This window comes from Misgurnus anguillicaudatus, chromosome 12 (genome assembly GCF_027580225.2).
Source record: "Misgurnus anguillicaudatus chromosome 12, ASM2758022v2, whole genome shotgun sequence".
Taxonomy (NCBI): domain Eukaryota; kingdom Metazoa; phylum Chordata; class Actinopteri; order Cypriniformes; family Cobitidae; genus Misgurnus; species Misgurnus anguillicaudatus.
In genome coordinates this window covers 33196925-33216709 of record NC_073348.2, presented here as the reverse complement: position 1 = coordinate 33216709, position 19785 = coordinate 33196925, and the positions used below count along the sequence as shown (strand labels likewise).

The 19785-nt window shown below is 36.9% G+C and overlaps 1 protein-coding gene across 1 annotated transcript in view; it reads left to right on the top strand.

Moving 5' to 3' along the window:
• The window catches only part of ubl3a (ubiquitin-like 3a), a 30843-nt gene extending 11637 nt beyond the window's left edge, over nt 1-19206 (top strand). The window contains exons 2-5 of the mRNA XM_055208001.2: nt 9714-9822; nt 12929-13015; nt 15476-15553; nt 17532-19206. Of these exons, the coding sequence (XP_055063976.1) occupies nt 9714-9822; nt 12929-13015; nt 15476-15553; nt 17532-17584 (327 nt within the window). The 3' untranslated portion in view covers nt 17585-19206. The remainder of the gene's footprint in view (nt 1-9713; nt 9823-12928; nt 13016-15475; nt 15554-17531) is intronic.
• The last annotated feature ends 579 nt before the right edge of the window (nt 19207-19785 follow it).

Sequence of the window (19785 nt, the reverse complement as noted above, 5' to 3'; positions counted from 1 at the left end):
AAACAAAATGCTTTATAACTAACTTTTTAGGGCAGTTGTTTTTACTTAACTATTGGTTAAATTACAGTTTGTTCTTGAAACAGGATATCCAGGATTAAAATGTAGGACAGAGCTGTCTATAGGGAATTAATTGAATAATGTGAGCGTTTCGTATCACACTGGACCTGTTAAGTGAGCTGGGCGTGACTCTGTGTGACAGGTGGCTGCACTCTGGTAAATCAGAAGGGCTTGGTGATGTCATCCAAAAAGTTGTTTGACTTGTTTTGATGAAACATTGTTTGCATAGACTAATCATTTACCAAGAAATATATCAAGAAGAATTTCAAGAAAGTAATCAGGGTCAGTTAACTTTAGATAAGATAAGATAAGAAACTACTTATTCATTTACAGTAAAGTGCACACATTCTTACAGCCTATTTTAAACCGGGGAAAGAAAACCCATTTTTATATCCTGAATAAGTTTCTCTAAAAAGCTGAGACTTTACACTCTCTCAGATGTGGGAGAAACACTTCGATTGATGAAGGAGACAAGCGGGTGTGATCTCAGCCTTCAAAACCACTCCAGAAGACACAGACAAAGATGAGATGGCTCGAAGCGACACTGCGCTGTCAAGAAAAAGATGGATGACGGCCCATTTCCATACTGCTTGTTTATGACTTGTTGAGTTTGTGCACAGTGTCCGACTCTGAAACCAGCGGGCAGAGGCATTGTCTCTGACTTAAAAAGATTTAGTTTAAGGTACACAAAAGAGTAATTGATATAGGTGAGATTGATATGCAACTTAACCGAGGTATATCGCAATGCTGTTATCTAGAGATGTACCGATATTACATTTTCCTACCAATAAATAGCCGATCATTCAGACTGATATCTCAATACCGATGCTGATACCAATAGTTTGATGGTTATATTAACTTGCATTAACTAAATTCTGAAAATTAAACTTTAAACTAACTTTTATTAATTCATATAATGACCATTAATATTGAACATTAAGCCAGTGATGTTTCTTTACATTTTCTATACACAGACCTCAAATTCATTGCATTTTCATGTTTTCTTTTGATGGACAGGATATATCGGCCATGACTATCGGCTGTTTTTAACTATTTACGGATAGCTGATAGTGTGATTTTTTTTATTTTTTTCTTTAATCAACCGATACCGATTATTGGCCGATATCTGTGCATTTCTACTGTTATCGCAAATTCGGTGTGATGCGTTGATACCTTAGTTTATCCTAATGTTAAAGCTTCACCATTTCCTCATTTTTACAGCCACATTTATATCTGCTGTTTTTATCTGAATCACAGTCTGAATACAGGCATGAATGAGGTTTGAGGCATTTTGGTCTGCCAAATTGTTATCCAATCACTCAATGCTTTTGAAGATTTTCAGGAAGCCATATGGCCGCATCGCATCCGCAGTGCAAACCCCAATACGTCCCAAACAACATCGGGGAAGTGCCTGCTTATGTAATGCTTTCGTAACATGATCTTTGCAGATGAACAAAGTTTTTAAGCCTTGCCAGCTAGGTACAGCTTTAAAAAAAACAACAACACCTGATGTGACACAATAAATATAGTCACAAAATAACTGAAATCTGATCACAAGTGGGGACTAGAAATGCATTTGAGTTTCAGGTCAATAGCAGCCAGGTGCAGACGAAAATCTGTCTTGGCTGACCACTCACGATCAGATCACTCGAGACAGATTAATACCAGGTGTCTCAGGGCCTAACAGCCCATATTGAGCTACATGTTTGTTGCCCTATACACTGAAGATCTATATAGATGTTAAACACTAAAGTGATATATGAATGTAAATCCTAATGGCACAGGTGAAGCCTTTTGTGTTGTTTTAATCCCAACTGGCCCTTCCAGGCATGATGCAGGTGACTTGTTTTGGAACATGACGTCATCTGTCTTAAATCGGCTTACACCAGCACACCGATCCTGCCGTAGAGCTCGCTAATTTCCTCTCTTCCCAAACTGGGCAAATTCCAGCGCGAGGCATCGTTTCTGATATTGTTCTCATTGATGTACGGTTGCATAAGTGCTGTGTGTGTCTGTCCATTCTCTATTGCATAAATGTCATTCCCAGAACAATCTGGTAGACCTCTATTCTGAAACGGGCAAAGCCGGTCGACAGTCACATCCTATGTGGTCAGCATTTGTTGTGGCTGCTTTTAGTTCAGACCCGTCAGACACTCTCATTACTTTGTCTCTCGCTTTCTCTCTTTTCTCTCTTTCTAACTGTGTCTCTTGGCACAGACTCCGCTGATCAAACTCTCCTCCTAAAATCTGTAGTGGGTCTCCTTTTTAACTATAGCAAACCAAGGCACCTGTTCCAACAACATCAATTTCATGGAAAAATTACTCCCGGTGTTGCAGATGCATGCAATTTTATACACATATTTTTTTAATCCACGTCTTTCAGTTCAGTTTAGTTTGAACATGGAGTAGTGCTGGATATAATATTTTCTCTCATTACATTTTTTTGCACGTTTAAATTGGCTTTCCTGCTTGCTACTTATTGTCAGTTGGATTTGGACATTGAATAACTCATATATGTTAACCATTGTAGTAGAAATCACTTCAGTGTCTGCATGTGTCTATTACAATTGAGTTAAAATGCTTATTTTTTCTTAAAATAAATTGCACCACGTTATCTATCTGAACTCTATATAATTGGAGGTGTAGTGAACAGAGATTTCAAAGCAGAGAGGAGATCTTGCCCAAGGCTGTGGATAACGGTCTCCCGGCTCATATCCGATCAGCAGGTCTCTAAGTGCTTTTAAAGTATCTCCCAAAACATATTACTTTTCATTGGCTTTTAACTCGTTGCGAGTTTCTGCTACGACTGGGTGGTTTGCTTTGTGTTTTAGTTTTATGCTTTGTTCAGCACTTTGGTCAGCCGTGCTTGCTGTTTTTAAATGTGCTATATAAATCAAATTAAACAAACATTGCATGCCATTGCACCAAACTACAGTCGCACTCCTGTGTTGAGTGTCCTGCTGAAACCGGACGGCGTAGTGGGCCATATGTTGTTTTTAAATAACCAGTAGCCTTGTAACAGGCATGAACATTAGTTGCTACTTGTTGGTTAAAGTCAGAAGTTTGTGTTTTTTGAGGAGATGAGTAATTGCAAAAAATGTGCCAACAATGTTTCGGGGTCACTTTGTTGCAAGAACTGAATTTTGATTCGTACATTAGCCAATAAAGGACCACAAAGCTAACATATATGCACTAAATGTGCTTTTTATTTCGTAAGATATTTGTCACATTTTAAAATTGAGCAGCTGCATTTTTAAAAGTGCTCTTGTGGTAGTTGAGCATTGCATTAGCAGCACAAAACGTCATGGGTTCAATCCCAGGGTACATACATACTGATAAAAATAAAGCTTGTAATATGTCTGCCATATGCATAAATTTATAAATGCTGTTAAGCTGTGTGTTTATGTCTAATACAAATACAGTCGACGTCAGCATATTTTCCACATAGATCCCATTTGTTCTTTAGCCTCAAGAGTGAGGTGTTACGTGTCGGTTGTGCCCTTAGGAGTGTGTGTTTATCTGGATAGTAGAGCGCTGGGGGGGTGATTACATCAAAGATTCCCTCTGTAGGGTTTATTGCTAAAGCGTGGGGTTCCTGCATTGGGATTGTTTGGCATATTTAATGCAACAGTGGACTGGACTGTTAAAAAGTTTAACGTTAAATGGCATTTGAAACCTATTTTACTTTAGTAATCGGATGCATCTAAGGATAAAAACAATATTTTGTAAGAAAAACGTATTGAAAAACAGACTTACACCAGAATACACCTGGGTAGTTTGACTCTGCCTGTTTTCTACATAGAAGAACACTGTGTGAAAATATAATTTTGATATCTTAAATACTGACTAAGATCATGTCAAAGATTGAAATCAATGATTTAATTCAACTTTGACTTTGATGCTCCCAATCTAATTATTAGATTTTGAGACTTTAGTCTGGATTTCACAGATAGGGTCAATTATTTTTAGAAGATTTATCACCATTTAATGCAATGCATGGAGAATAGGGCTGCAACTAACGATTATTTGCATAATTGATTAATCGGTTGCTTATTTTTTTTCAATTAATTGACTAATCGGATAAAAACAAACATTAGGAAAAAAGTAAAATATCAAAAATATTTTGAAATATTTAAATCAAAATATTGTTATTATATTGAGAACCAGTTGCGAGATAAAATCCTTGCTGATTCTCACACCTGCCAATGAATCTTGCACAGTACGACCAGGATCATAATTAAGAAGTAAATAGTTCAACTTAATGTTGTCTTGTAAGATTAGCTTGCAAAGCATCTGCTATACGCCCTGAGAGGGAACCACCTGCTCCAGAGCCAGAATATCAGTGCGAGCATCACGACAGCTTATGATGCCATTCCCCAGCGGTTCTTTACTGCTGTGGTTAATGTAAGGTTCCTCAGAGGGTGCTCTACGTGTCGCATTACCTCATACCTCATTTTCCCTGCTCACCCTAGAGACGACTTCCACTGTCTGGAGGGTGATAGAAAAATGTGAGAACAGACGTATCCCACCAAAACACATTTTTTTGAGATCAGTACAGCCTTTCCTCCTTTCTGAGTACAGCACGCCTGGAGACAGATTATTAAATCAGCGTCTGTCAGTTTTGCGGGCACAGCTCATTGGCATTCACCAGGTGAAGAGAAAACTTTTGAAATCTGTCATCATTACAAGAAAGATGTGGAAAAGATGGAGTGACACAATAAAGATGAGATACAGTGAGAGAGATAAAGAAAGTGTCTGCCTGCAGGTGATTCAGGTCAGCACTCTCACAGAGAAACGGCTGCCACGGTTACCATCTCTATGGAAACAAGGAGGTGTTGCATTGGGTTAGCATCGCTATCCTGATATTTTGATTAGCCAGTTTTCTGGGAAATGCCAGCTCTATGTGTGTGCTTATCGGAGAGACACACACAGTCTTGTTTGTTTCCGAGATTTGCATTTTGGAAAAAATGTGTTACTTTGGTGGTTGACCAATATAGGCAATGCTACAGGAGTAGTTTATCCAAATATGAATGTTCTCTCACCCTCATGCCATCCTATAAACGGTTTTAGCAACAAAAATATAAACAAACGTCTTTTGTGGACTAAACGCAACTTTCGGTAGACTTCTAATTTCTAAATCAAACACCAGGCTAACTGCCCTACTTGACATCAATTGTAGTGGTTTTCATTACTGATTACTTGTTTCTTGAAGATTCCAATGTTAGTAGTACAGGGTACTGCAAAGAATACACCAAGGTTGGGAAATTACTTTCAAAAGACCTCCGGAATGAAGTTGTAGAAAGGCACAAGTTAGGAGAAGGCTACAAAACCATTTTGAAGGCTTAAGCTATGCCTTTGACAGAAAGCATATGGCACCACCAACACATGGCCTAGAGATGAGGTCGTCCATCAAAACTGGATGACCAAGCCAGAAGGACATTGATAAGAGAAGCTAACAAGGGGCCAAAGGCAACTTTGAAGAACTTACAAGGCTTTATGGCTGGGTCTGGTTGGTCTGTGCATGTGACAACTCTTACAAAGCTGGACTGATATGACTGGGTGGCACGAAAGAAGTCTTTATTAAAAAAATGCCACACCCAGTCTCATTTTCACTATGCAAAAACACACTTGGAAGACGCTGATGCCATTTGGCAAAATGTGCTACCTTTTTAAACAATACTCCAAGGGCAATTTTTTGTGAAAAGCATATCCAGCAAATTCCCCAAAACACATCATACCTACTGTGAAGCATGGTGGTGGCAATATTATGTTATGGGGTGTTTCTCTTCTGCTGGGACTGGGCTATTGATCAGGATTGGATGGATAATGGTGCCAAGTACATTCAAATTCTTGAGGAAAACCTTCATCCCTCTGCTAGACAGCTGAAGATGGACACCTTCTGATACAACAATAATACTGCCAAAAGAACAAGGAAATGGCTTAAGTATACGAAGGTGAAGGTCGTTCAGTGGCCAAGTCAGAGCCCTTACTTAAATCTCATAGAAAATCTGTGGATGGACTTAAAGAGAGCAGCCCATTGCCGCTTACCATTGAATTTGACTGATCTTAAGCAATTTTGCAAGGAATAATAGGCAAATATTCCCCAATTAAGGTGTGCAAAACTAGTACAGACATATCCAAAAAGACTGATGACTGTAATTAAAGCAAAAGGTGGCTCTAAGAAGCATTAAATCAAGGGACAGATTACTTTTCTAACCCTGTTATATTAGTTTTTTATTAATTTGCAGAACTGTTGTTTTTTGTCGTTTTTCTTTTATTGGTTTGATGTTGTAAGACAAAATTTGTAAATAAAGCTGCAAATGTTTTTTTGCAATGGGTTTACATTTCAGGCTGTACGGCAAGAAAAGTAACTATTTGAACACAAATGATAATTTTATAATAAAATTCTGTCAAGTTCACTTATCAGGGCCAACATGGCGAAGCTCCAAAAAGCACATCCATTCATCCATTAATAAAGTATTCCAAATGACTCTAGTGCAGTGGTCTCCAACATGGTGCCCGCACAGAGTCTGCGAGGTGCCCCCCAAAGCATATTCTATTAATATATCGTTTTTTTATTTTAGCTTGGCTTCTTTTACATATGTTAACATTTTAAACAATAATAAAACATGTCAACAAGTAAAAAAACATTTTGAGTAGATAAATATTAAAAAGTGACCCTCCAGATTGTTTTATCCATTGTGGTATCCCTTGCTCACAAAAAGGTTGGGGACCCCTGCTCTAGAATCTTTTTTAGCTATCAGATATGCCGCATTTGCATACATCGCAAATATAGATTAGCACACGTCTATAGCTTCAAATCTCATTGGTTCTTGCGATTCACATGACTAGTTTATGTGTGTTGTTCACATGAGCATTTCATCACAAGGCATGCAAGATTCGAAGATATCCGCGTAAATAAATAAATAAAATATAAAACTTTTGTTTAAATGTAGCTTAAATGAATTGATTGCAACCACTTACCTTAAAAAAATTGATTCAATTCAAGGAATCATTTTTTTCAGTGTACTGTGAAGATCTGTATGTTACCAAGGATGCGTGATGTTTTAACAGAAGAAGTTTTATCGGACGCACTTGTGTTGTCGCGGTTAGGCGTCTGGTCGGAACTTTACTTGCGGTTTCTGTTTGTTTAAAGTGTAACTAAACCCCTGGTCAGAGCCTGACTCCACCCACTGGCAATATTTGAGAAATGCAAGAAAAGTGGGCAGATCCCAAGGAGATAGAGGGGACGAACTAAGCTCGTACCAAGCATGTGGTGAGATCGTAACAAGGGCGTGGTGAGCTTGAACCTGCTTACGTCACGAGTTACTTTTTGGACCCAACATCCAATAGGAAAATTCAACTGCAGTAGCCACCGTTCAACCTGAAGAGTTTTACACCATATATTGTAGTATTGAAACACTTTATATCCAAATGTCAAAAAACTTACTAAAATCAATGAACAGCACTAATAAAGCATCATTCTTACAGATCATTAACTAAAAAAAGTTGGTTAAGGGTTTAGTTACTCTTTAATGGTCTGACTAGTGGTTAAAATGAACTCTGGAACAAATACCTCATCAAAAATAACAAATGATTTGGTTTACTAAAGACAAAGGGAGACTATGTAAAGGTTGGTTTGGCAGTCAGTTTGTAGTTAACATTGTATACATTATAGTACACATTTTAGACAGCAACATTAGCTCAGTGTCATTTTTTATACACTTTTGCTATGAAATATGAAATAAGGTTGTGTATTTTTCTTGTTATCAGAAATAAACTACTCTAAAAAAGACTTAGTTGTTATTGAGTCTTTAACGGAAGTTACGGGTGTTTTATGAAAGCTGTTTGTTTATGTTGTTACTGCTAAAACCGTTCATACATCATGGATGGCATAAGGGGAAATAATTATGAGATCATTTTTATTTTATTTCAGATGAACTATTTGTTTAAATGCTTTTAACAGTCTATTTCAGTTAATTAGATCCCAGCAAGCAATTTTGGCTAAAAAAAGGCAAAATTTGGGCTGTCAGTGAAAGTCTACTAGATGTCTAGCCCAAGAATAGATGATGCGTATACGCTTGAAATGTAAAATAAATGAAAGCAAACACATTGAACACCTGCTAACATAGCTGGACTATATTGGGTCTATAGTTAGCCATTATATCACTGTCTCAGTTCTTGCTTACTGGGATGTACTATACAACACTTTTTAGACTAGTTAAAATTCACCAAACATATTTTTGAAAACAAAACTTGTATTATTACACTAACTAGACAGTAAAGACAATAAAGATAATTCCAACACGTTGCTGCCGGGGCACAAATCTGTAGCGGGCCAGCAGAAAAGCTTTTTGTCTGTACAAATAGAGGATGTGAATACTGATTTAAGGAAGCGAGTCTTCAATTTAGGTGCACCTTGCACTAATTCCTTTTCTTGTTTTCTTATAGATATGCAAATAGGCTGCGGGTCTTTTAGAGGCTAAATGTGTGCTGAATGTTTGCAGAAATATTTTATAAGATGATTTCCTGCCTGTTTGCTGTCTTCATAAAATAGGGATAAACACACTCATCTGAAGCCCTTGTGAATCAGATGTTTGTACGTGTGTGCATTCATCATTCATGTATTATTTAGGCTATGCAACTTTGTATTAATGTGTGTGAGTCTTTAGTTCAAAGATGTGTTTGAATATGTAATGTGCTGTGATGTGTTTTGATCTCTCAGGATGAGGTGTTTGAACAGCCTTGCTCTCGGCTCTAATCTGATACTATAAAGGGCTTTAGGAGGATCTTTGTTTCCATCTGCTGGTTACATCACTGTGTGAAAGGCGGGGCAAAATACTGGGATCTCTGATGTCAGACACATGGGGTCAAACTGGCGTAGTGACACACGTGCATTGGACATGCACTGCCCAGAGCGTTTCTCTCTCTCTCTCTCTCTCTCTCTCTCTCTCTTTCTCTCTCTCTCTCTCTCTCTCAGCGTGTGGCCTTCTGCTCTTATTTTAATTGAACAGCACTTTGTGATCTATATGAACATGATAATGGATGTTTTTCAAATTATATTGCTGAAGTAATAGCACAAACAGCATAATCGTGCCGATGAATCACTGGTAGTTCGCAATCATCAAAGACGTTCACTGAATTAAAGAGACTATAGGGAATGTATGAAAGATTCATGAAAGAATCTCTCAGTCGGAAGTAACTGTTCATTTAATGGCCTCGTCCTTATAAAACCAAGTGTTCAAATTTGTGCTGTGAATTAACTCAATATTTTATCCGTGAATGTGCATGATTTTCTGCCACGATATAGATTTAAACACGGTCATATGTGAAGCTTTTGTAGTTTTATTGGTAGCCGAAAGCATCAGCATATTAGCCAAAATTTTTCAAAAAACAAATGTGCATGACAGGCGGTTTTGTTCTGCTAAGCCTTATGCAGTTTTCTGGATGCTGAGTCCACATGTTCCTGTCGATAGCCAAGTATCTGGCGTTGTTTTTGCAACTTTGCATACATCTCTAGTTCTATTCTGCAATAGACGTCAGACATTTCTTTTATAAAAGAAAACATGCAATGGGATGAAAACGCCACTTTAGGAGAAGTATAGCATGGGTTCTGCAAAAGATTCTTACATTATTTTCTTATGTTTGTGTTACAGATCAACTTGAGGCTCATCTTAGTTAGTGGAAAAACAAAAGAGTTCCTGTTCTCTCCAAATGACTCCGCGGCAGACATCGCCAAGCACGTGTACGACAACTGGCCAATGGGTACGTGTCACTGGCAACTAACACTGTAAACGCTTATGACAATAAAGCCTGAAGGAAATTTTTATATTTTTTTGTTGATCAGAAGTCTAATGATGATGTTTTAAGCTTTAGTCTGAAATCATTTACAACCTTTTCTGTTGTCAGATAATCTGTGCTGCAGACAAATCAGTCTGTCTGATGGGTGGTAATCCTGAATAGGGCTGCACATTAACCTTAAGTCAATGACATCATTGAGGGGAAAAATACAACTCGTGACTGCTCATCCGAGGGGCGCTAATTCAAAATAAGTGTTCGGAGTGTCATGTGTGTGGTATTTTTTTCCAAAATATGTGTTCTGCGCTTTGAGAGATCCTATGTGCATCACGTGTTTTGTCAAAATAAGTGCCTGCTTGCACACGCGTCAAAAGAGTTTATGATAAAAGAGACGCTCACGTTCACAAAATACACGCAAGACACTCCCTTAACAGTAAACGCATGAGATTATGCGAGTATCTGGCAAACGCGAGCGTCTCTTTTATCATAAACCCTTTAGACGCATCTGCAGCAGGCACTTATTTTGACAAGACACGTGATGCATACACGATCTCTCAAAGCCCAGAACACATATTTTAAAAAAGGAACCACACACATGATGGGCTATGTACATGTTGTGAGCGCCCTCGAAAAAAGAAGTCACCGTCCGCCACTGCGTTCCAATTGAGATACTGTACAGCATAAATAGTATTTAAAACTAGAATTGGAACCTGGGCGTACCGTACCTATTGAATGTACCAATTGGCTTGATTTGTGGTTATATACTTGAACTTCCTAAAATTATTTGTTAATTTCTTCCAATAGTAATTTGGGGATTTGAATGGTTGAGTTTGACAAATGCGATCCCCTGTACAATTTTTGTACAGATTTAGTTAATTGAATATGTTACCTCGTCTGTGAAATCCAGGCTAAAGTCTCATAATGTCATTTTGATATTAGGAGCATGAAAGTTTGATTTGACTCATTGATTTTTTTATATTGATTTCAGTCTTTGACCTGACCTAACTCAGTCAATATTAAAGATATCAAGGTTGTATTCACAAAATGTTTTTTACATTATGCTGATTTTATGTACACTTAAAAAAAAAACAGTAGAAATTACAGTGTTACTTGCAGTTGGTTTCCGGTAACTTGCCGTAGATTTAAATTTATGTTATTTACTGGCAACATTTTGTTCAAAGTTAAATGAACATTAAACATTTACAAGTTTTTGTTTTACAGAGTAAAACTAAAATAACAGCATCAAGCAAAGCATTCTGGGAAACAAAATCTAAAGCAAAAAACAGAAAAAGGTTGATGATGATTTCTGGTTCCCAAAATGCTTTGCATGAGGCTGTTATTTCTGTAAAGACAAAGGCTGAATCCCAAACCGCCTACTTCCATACTATATAGTATGTAAAAAGCGCTACTTTGCGTACTATATAGTATGGAAGTAGGCGGTTTGGGATTCAGCCGAAGACTTTTAAATGTTTAATGTTTTGGTAAACCATTCTCTGCAAGCATGTGAAAAAAGGTCATTGAAATTTGACTCCCCTTGTGATGTCAGAAGTGGCATTTTTAATATGTAATAATAAATTACCTATATATGGTATTTTGACATCTTAAAAAAGTCTTGGCAAATGTCCCCTTTAAAGGTGCAGTGTGTAATTTTTAGAAGGATCTCTTGACAGAAATGCAAAATAATATACCAAACTATATTATCAGGGGTGTATAAAGACCTTTCATAATGAACCGTTATGTGTTTATTACCTAAGAATGAGATGTTTTTATCTACATACACAGAGGGTCCCCTTACATGGAAGTCGCCAGTTTGTGCTGCCATGTGTCTACAGAAGCCCTTAACGGACAAACTGTTTTACTAAGTTGTCTCCGATGATGACATGTTTGCCCGGTGGTGGCTACCTTAGCTTCTCTATGCATTTCAAAAGTAAGGGGTGAGCAGTGGACTGAGCCGTTGGTTGCAATTCACAACCTCACCACTAGATGCCGCTAAAATTTACACACTGCACCTTTAAATATAGTTATTGTATACCATCAGAAAAGAAAGTGGTGCCTCCGATGCTGTTAAAATACTAAAGGGACATCAAAGTAAACCAAGATAATGGAACATGCTAAATGCCAGCGCTTCTTTAGACAGAAGTGAAAATGTATGAGATTTTGTGGAAAGCCTTTGTCAAACACTTCCAAATATCCCATCAAGGGTGGTCTGGGATTGAATTAGCCTGTTTTATTCATAGCTGATGGGCACAGCAGAGGCGGACCTTCTGAGGACACAGGATGACCTTGAGTCTTGTGACTGAGTCTCTGTTTAGATTGGCTTCCTAGGGAGAGGGGTGGGTTGAATAAAAAAGTTAATAGGTGAATAAAGAGAACTAGTCTTAAACTACACTAGTCAACATTTGAAGTAGATCAAACCTTTCATTAATGTGTTCTTAAACCAATACCCAATACCCGTACAACTTTGATGTACTTTTTTGATCCACTTCAAATGTTGACTAGTATAAATAAATGTTGAATACTGGTGGTAGGAGAAGTGAGTTTTGGAGGGTACATCATGAAAATCTGACTTTTTATTTGTAAGTGCTATAATTGGGTCCCCAGTGCTTCTAACAATCTAGAAATGTGAAAAAGATCAGCCCAGTAACTTAGTTTTGGTAAACCATTCTCTGCAAGCATGTGAAAAAATAGGTCATTGAAATTTGGCTCCCCTTGTGATGTCAAAAGGGGATAATATCGCCCTTTAATCTGCACTATCCAACCACGACACTGCCATTTATTGCAGAGAGATTGCAGAGATTTATTACAGAGATTCCTCACACCTACAAAGTGGCAATTTTAACATGCTATAATAAATTATCTATATGATATTTTGAGCTTCACATTCATACTCTGGGGACACCAAAGATTTATTTGATATCTTAGAAAAGTCCCCTTTAATGACACAACATAGGTGTAATATACTCTGACAGTGATGCAACGCTCGCTCAAGACTTAATAAAGATTAGGAGTGGGATCAAACGCAAAGATTCGTGACTGATTTCTAACTTTCTGTCTTGTCTTTATTCTCTAACAGACTGGGAAGAGGAACAGGTGAGCAGTCCAAACATCTTGCGTTTGATCTACCAGGGCCGATTCCTACATGGCAATGTGACACTAGGAGGTAAGCGACCCCCTCATTTGACGTGCCCTAATATCACAACATACACCCGTCTCTATTTGTGATTATTTATTAAAACATTCCTCTAAATTGAACAAAGCCAAAAATATGGGTCAGGACTAAAATTATTAATATTACACATTTAGCTGCGTCATGCTTCCATCTGCCAAACAGATAGTCCCTCTCCAAACATGTTCTCATTGGCTGAGCCAAACCAATTTTGTTACACTCAAACATTTAGATTCCATTTGGAAATTACACGTTCACCTTTAAATTATTTAGAGGACTGAATTAATCAGACTTGATCTTGAATTGTCACGCATTGGCTGTTTCACATTGAAGCTCGGCCTTGTGTTGCGAGTGGAATACTGAATCGGCCATGTCCGTGTGGACTGTTGCGAACACGCAGATATTTAATTTGGCTTTATGGTGGTTTATTTTGTTCAAGGGTGTGGTTCAAGTTCACTCGATTGTCTAGAGGTACGAGAAATTAGTTTTACAGTCTACGCAGAGCTTCCAAGATGTGGAAAAAATCAACTTCCTAAACAAACACATAAATTCCCAGAATGCTTTTGATGGAAGTTCTGCGGAAGACCGGGATACGTGGAGGGAAAAGTAAAGATATGGGAAGAGCAGTGAAGGGATCTGTCATCAGGGAATGAAAACAGGGAGGAGAGGAAATTCTTTAGACATGAACAGGAAACATTTTTTTAATTTGTTTCGCCATCCCTGAAACAGCAATAAAAGATTATGTAGGTTTGTCAATGGGTGTGTTTGAGAAAGTATCTATCTATCTGTCTACTTGTCTATCTGTCTATCTGTCTGTCTACCGTGAAATAAAATGTGAGACGTAACAGATTTTTCTATTCCATGTATTCATCTTAGAGAGAAACAGGAAATATTTGTCTGTCTGTCTGTCTGTCTGTCTGTCTATCTGTCTATCTGTCTGTCTATCTATCTGTCTGTCTACTGTGAAATAAAATGTGAGACAAAACAGATTTTTCTATTCTGTGTATTCATGTAAGAAAGAAACAGGAAATAATTATCTATCTGTCTGTCTATCTATCTGTCTGTCTATCTATCTGTCTGTTTATCTATCTGTCTGTCTATCTATCTGTCTGTCTGTCTGTCATCTTAGAGAGAAACAGGAAATATTTGTCTGTCTGTCTGTCTGTCTGTCTGTCTGTCTATCTATCTATCTATCTATCTATCTATCTATCTATCTATCTATCTATCTATTTGTCTATCTATCTGTCTATCTATCTATCTGTCTGTCTACTGTGAAATAAAATGTGAGACGAAACAGATTTTTCTACTCCGTGTATTCATCTTAGAGAGAAACAGGAATATTTATCTATCTGTCTGTCTGTCTGTCTGTCTGTCTGTCTATCTATCTCTCTATCTATCTATCTATCTATCTATCTATCTATCTATCTATCTATCTATCTATCTATCTATCTATCTATCTATCTATCTATCTATCTATCTGTCTATCTGTCTATCTACTGTGAAATAAAATGTGAGACGAAACTGATTTTTCTACTCTGTGTATTCATCTTAGAGAGAAACAGGAAATAATTATCTATCTGTCTATCTGTCTGTCTATCTATCTGTCTGTCTATCTATCTATCCAGCACTTCATAAATCATTCAGCATATTTTGACAGTATTTTATTTGTTCTTCTGTAGCTGTTTTGATATAGAAGGCATCACACCGTGACACAGTACGTTTCTACTGACAAGTAATTTGTCCACGCTGAATGTGTCAAGCAAACACATTTGATGTTTATATGCAGTTATATTGACTTTTTTACCAATACAATTTCACTATGGGTGGGGAAACCAGCACAGAGCTTTGAAAATAAAAGCAACAGAGCTTTTATATGCTGTCAGAATAACAATGTCAATATTGGCTAAATTATGTTTAGTCGACAAATTTAGTCGAGTAGTTTAGTATGCTAATATCCTCTCTCACTCAAATAAATATGCTTTTAGTGTCTCTTATAATAAATGAGGGTTTCAGTAAATATCTGTGACCTGTGAAAAGTTTCCCAGACTGTTTACTGTAGAAATTCTCAGTGTGTTTTGGCTGGGTGCATTTCCAAGTATTTATGAGCAAGTTTAAGTTCATCATCTGAGTAAGTTCAGCTTTAAATCCTGAACTGATCTTGCTCTTGATGTGATGCTGGAACACAGACTGGATTTGCTTAAAAAGCATCAATTGGTAATACAGGCTAACACCTCGATCAGTTAAGACGAGCTTAGAAAGATAGGCTGTAGGTCAGAAGACTGAAATCTTACACAGTAAATAATAGACAGACACTCCACATCATCTTCGACTTGTGACTTAATCCTCTTGCAAAGTGCTCCACGTGCTTTGATGTCATTAGTCTCTGTGATGTTCAGCTACATTAGTCTTTTCTGTGGCCATTCAACACAACACTCTTTTCCTTTTTTCTTGCAGCTTTAAAACTGCCTCTCGGAAAAACCACAGTGATGCATTTAGTTGCCAGAGAGACGCTGCCCGAGCCAAATTCCCAAGGTAACCGGTCTGACCTCTTTTCTTCTGTCAGCGCTTAGCTCACTTTTCACACGCTCCCTGCTTCGATGCAGCCATCACTTTGTACAAATATGACTTCTTTATACGTGCGTCATTCTCCGGCCCCGGGAGTATTTCAATCCCTGAAAGCTTTCGATGTATTGGTTATAAGTAATTATAGTGTGATGTTTGATGTTAGGGATGATCACAAAATGTTTAAATTCGGGACTGAAGGAATTTTCAGTAAAATAAAGCGAATTTATGCATGTATATGCCCGGTTGCTTATAATCTTTTTGCAAATCTCTTGTTGAATCATTTTTAATATTGCAGCCTGATACAGTGTATTCAGTAAAAATTGTAATTAAATGTAAGTCTGAAATTATCATCTCAGTACGAAGTTGTCATTTACATAGCTGTAAGAGCACCTTTTTCATAATGCGAAAAATCCTCTCGGTTTCTATTTTCAGTTCTGTTTGAGTTGCTATTTCCTATTAATCATATTTACATATTGCAAGAGCGCTCGCTGCTTTCTGTTTTATTTATTACTTTTGAAGATTTTAACTTTGTTCCAAAACTTTGCTGTCTGCTGTCTATAAAGGCATAGTTCACCCAAAAATGAACATTTTGTCATCATTTTCTCATCCTCATGTTGTTCTAAACCTGTATTAATTTCTTTTTTCTGATAACACAAAGGAAGATTTTTTGATTAACAGTATTGGGGAAAGTTACTTTTAAAAATAATGCATTACAATATTAAGTTACTCCCCAAAAAAGTAACTAATTGCATTACTTAATTACTTTTAATGGAAAGTAATGCTTACATTACTTTTGCGTTACTTTTAAGTTACTTTTTCTTACTTGGCTGAGGCTTGATCTCTTTCAGGCCTTGCAAGTGTTTTTATGATCGCAAAAATGTCAAGCTCTGGCCTGCCATCTCCGTTTCTGACTCAAACTGTTCCCGCTCAGGCGCACAGAAGGCGTAATTTTACGTCAATATGTTCAGTATTTTAAATTGAATTAATTAAACTGAAAAGTAACTCGCATTACTTTTTTTAAAGGTAACTCTAATATTAATGTGTACATTTATAAATGAATGCGTTAGTTTACTCGTTACTTCATATTATTACGTAATGTGCGTTACTTGTAATGCGTTACCCCCAACACTGTTGATAAATGATGGTAAGCACACAGCTGATTGTAACCATTGACTTCCATAGTAGGAAAAACAAATACAATGGAATTCAATGGGTACCATCAACTGTGTGCTTACCATCATTTATCAAAATATTTTCTTCATTATTTATCAAAATACTTTCCTACTATGGAAATGGTTACGGCTGCTGTGTGCTTACCATCATTTATCAAAATATCTTCTTTTGTGTTCATCATCATAAAGGAAACTCATACAGGTTTAAAACAAAATGAAGATGAGTAAATGATGACAGAATTTTCATTTTTGGGTAAATTATCACTTTAATCAAAATAAAACCTCGTAAATTATTTAAATAAGTCTCATAAATAAGGTAAAAAAGCTGTCACTTGGGCAGCTTCCTTTCAAGAAATACACTAAAGGGTCCCTAAAGGGTGCATATTAGTACCTCAGAGGTACATACTGGTACCACAAAGTTACGTTTTTGTACCTAAATATTAGGATGATTTTTTTTACAGGGTGCCATCTCAGCTTTTGTACCTTTCTCTGATAGCAGTTCATCAAAACACACACGCATTAGGTTAAATAGTCAAATTGCATTAGATCTAATTAGTATTTCTGTTGAATTTTATTGATACTTTTGTAATGTATCATTGACATTGATGTCACTTAGATGATTATCTTAGATCATTTTCTTCACTGAGCTCATCCCATTGCATTATGGGATTGCATCCTCAGCATTGTCATAAAATTTTGTATAACAAGTCTAGGCATTGTCTGTCTGTACTTGTTTATTAAGACTATTGTTAAAATAAGCGTCTATATTTCAGGTCAGAGGAACCGCGAAAAGACTGGAGAGAGCAACTGTTGTGTGATCCTGTAAATACGTCCCTCCATCCCCGAATGAGTGCGTTCTGTTATCCTTCGCCCATGCTGCTGAAAGCTCATAAACACAACTACTCACACCTGACTCCCACAAGCACCTGACCAGAAAGGAAAATCACACCCGACGGAGGACAGCACTTGATTCTAGAGCTGCTCATACAAACCAGCTTCTCCACATTAAAGCCAAAAGATGTCAAAAAAATCCCTCACCCACACATTCTCACCCTTTCTAACACCTTCACACGTGCACATGAGCTCAGATGTAAACAATTAAACATACACACATAGACAAAATCTCCTGTCCTTCTCCCAATTTGCACATGGAGGAGTCCCGGCTTTTTTTTTAATTGCCCATAGTAAATATTAATGATGCAACGTGAAAGCCTTCGATTCTTCACTTTCAAGCTGCGAGGGGGAAGATGTGTGAGGAGAAGAGAATTAATTTACACAGGGTCTGATGAACTTCTCGCATTGAACGAAGCACCAGACGCTCACCGGATCTGGTCTGATCTACGTCTGAAATGATAGCACACGCTCACTGGTGGTTTGACGTCTGCATCCATGCATCGCAGCTACAGTCTTACAGACTGTCGACATGATCTGCTAATCACTAATTTACATGCGTAGTTTATTGATTTTAGTGCTGGAGAGTGAGTATTCATGTGCCTGATAAACGTCAATGACAATTCGGTAGAAATGTTTATTATACTTTTCCATATTGAACTAAAATGCGTTTATAAATTAAAACATGTTGGGGCGACCAATTAGTTCTGGTAAAGAGCTTGGTTACCTGCTAATTTGCAGATCTCCAGGAGTTGGTATTGGTGACCGCTTTGGGAAGTCTAAATAATGCACAGTAACATTTTTGTGACTGTGTATTGACTACTGCTTCTTCAATTGACCAGCCAGTGTTGTATCTGCCCTATAGTTAGATCTAAGCTGCTTTCATTCAGCTGAGGTAAAGTTAAGCCCAATACTTTTTGTAAGTGTAATGATGTAAATTAATGCTTGAGTTTCGAGCCAGAAGATAACTATGGATAAGTTTGGCTCGGTTTCTATTTTCCCTCCCTTGTTAAAGATGAAATTTGTTTGCACAACACAGAAACAGGAATTGTAATTTTTTTTCTCATCCCTTTTAATATTTTTCCAAATGGGAATTGTATTGGAAGGTTACAACATATGTGTAGAGTATATTTAATATGAATCTTATAGAGAACATAACTATAGATTGTTGATATATATTGGTGTCTAGTGTATGATAGTCTAAAACAGTTAGTTCATTAGCATTTGGATAAGTAAATTGCTGACAATGTATTGTACTTAACAGCAACAAACCCTCTAATGGCTGAAGAATTACTGTACTGTGTTTTATTTTTTTAATGTTCATAATTTGATATCTTTTTTCCTGCCCTATTTCTTTTATTTTATTTTTTGTGGTCTTCGCTTTATGCTTTTTAACATCGCACTAGGTATGAAAAATATTGGTCCTGATCAGGGTTCAAATCTGTACAGAGCTGAAGTTTTTAAAAGATAATTGTAAATAAGACTAATGCTTCTCATTCTCTAAACTACAAATGGAAATACATCTATACACTGAATAAAAGCATTCAAAATCTTGAAGTGAAATATTTCTTGCTTCATGTTTTCACAGTGAATTTGAGAGGGGGGAAAAATTAACATACAGTAGCTGTGTATAATACAATTCAAACCATTTATATGAAAAAAGCATTTTATATATGGATAATAAAAAGTCATTTTATATTCACATATTTACTCATATAAATAATATTAGTACTATTATTCAAGATCTACTTTCCTCTCATATTATAATACTGATAAACGCTGCAGTTCTGTTCATTTTGTAAGACGTTTGCGCCATCTAGTGGCACTTAAAATAATTACACAGTTTCATAATTATGTCGTTTAAATCAGTGGTATACATTAATTTATCATGAATTCTGTATAATTAAATAAAAAAATAAGGCTACTAACCAAAAGCACTACTTTTTTGTATAATTGAATGTTTTTTTTATTACAATTTTGAGTTTTAGAACAGTTTTTTGTCACAAATTTTCTTTGGGGGGCCGCGAAGGAATGTACCTTACACAAGGGGGGCCGCACACTGAAAAAGTTTGGGAACCACTGGTTTAAATGATGGGGACCTTTTTTCAGAAAGAAAAGTTCGTATTAGCAACAACA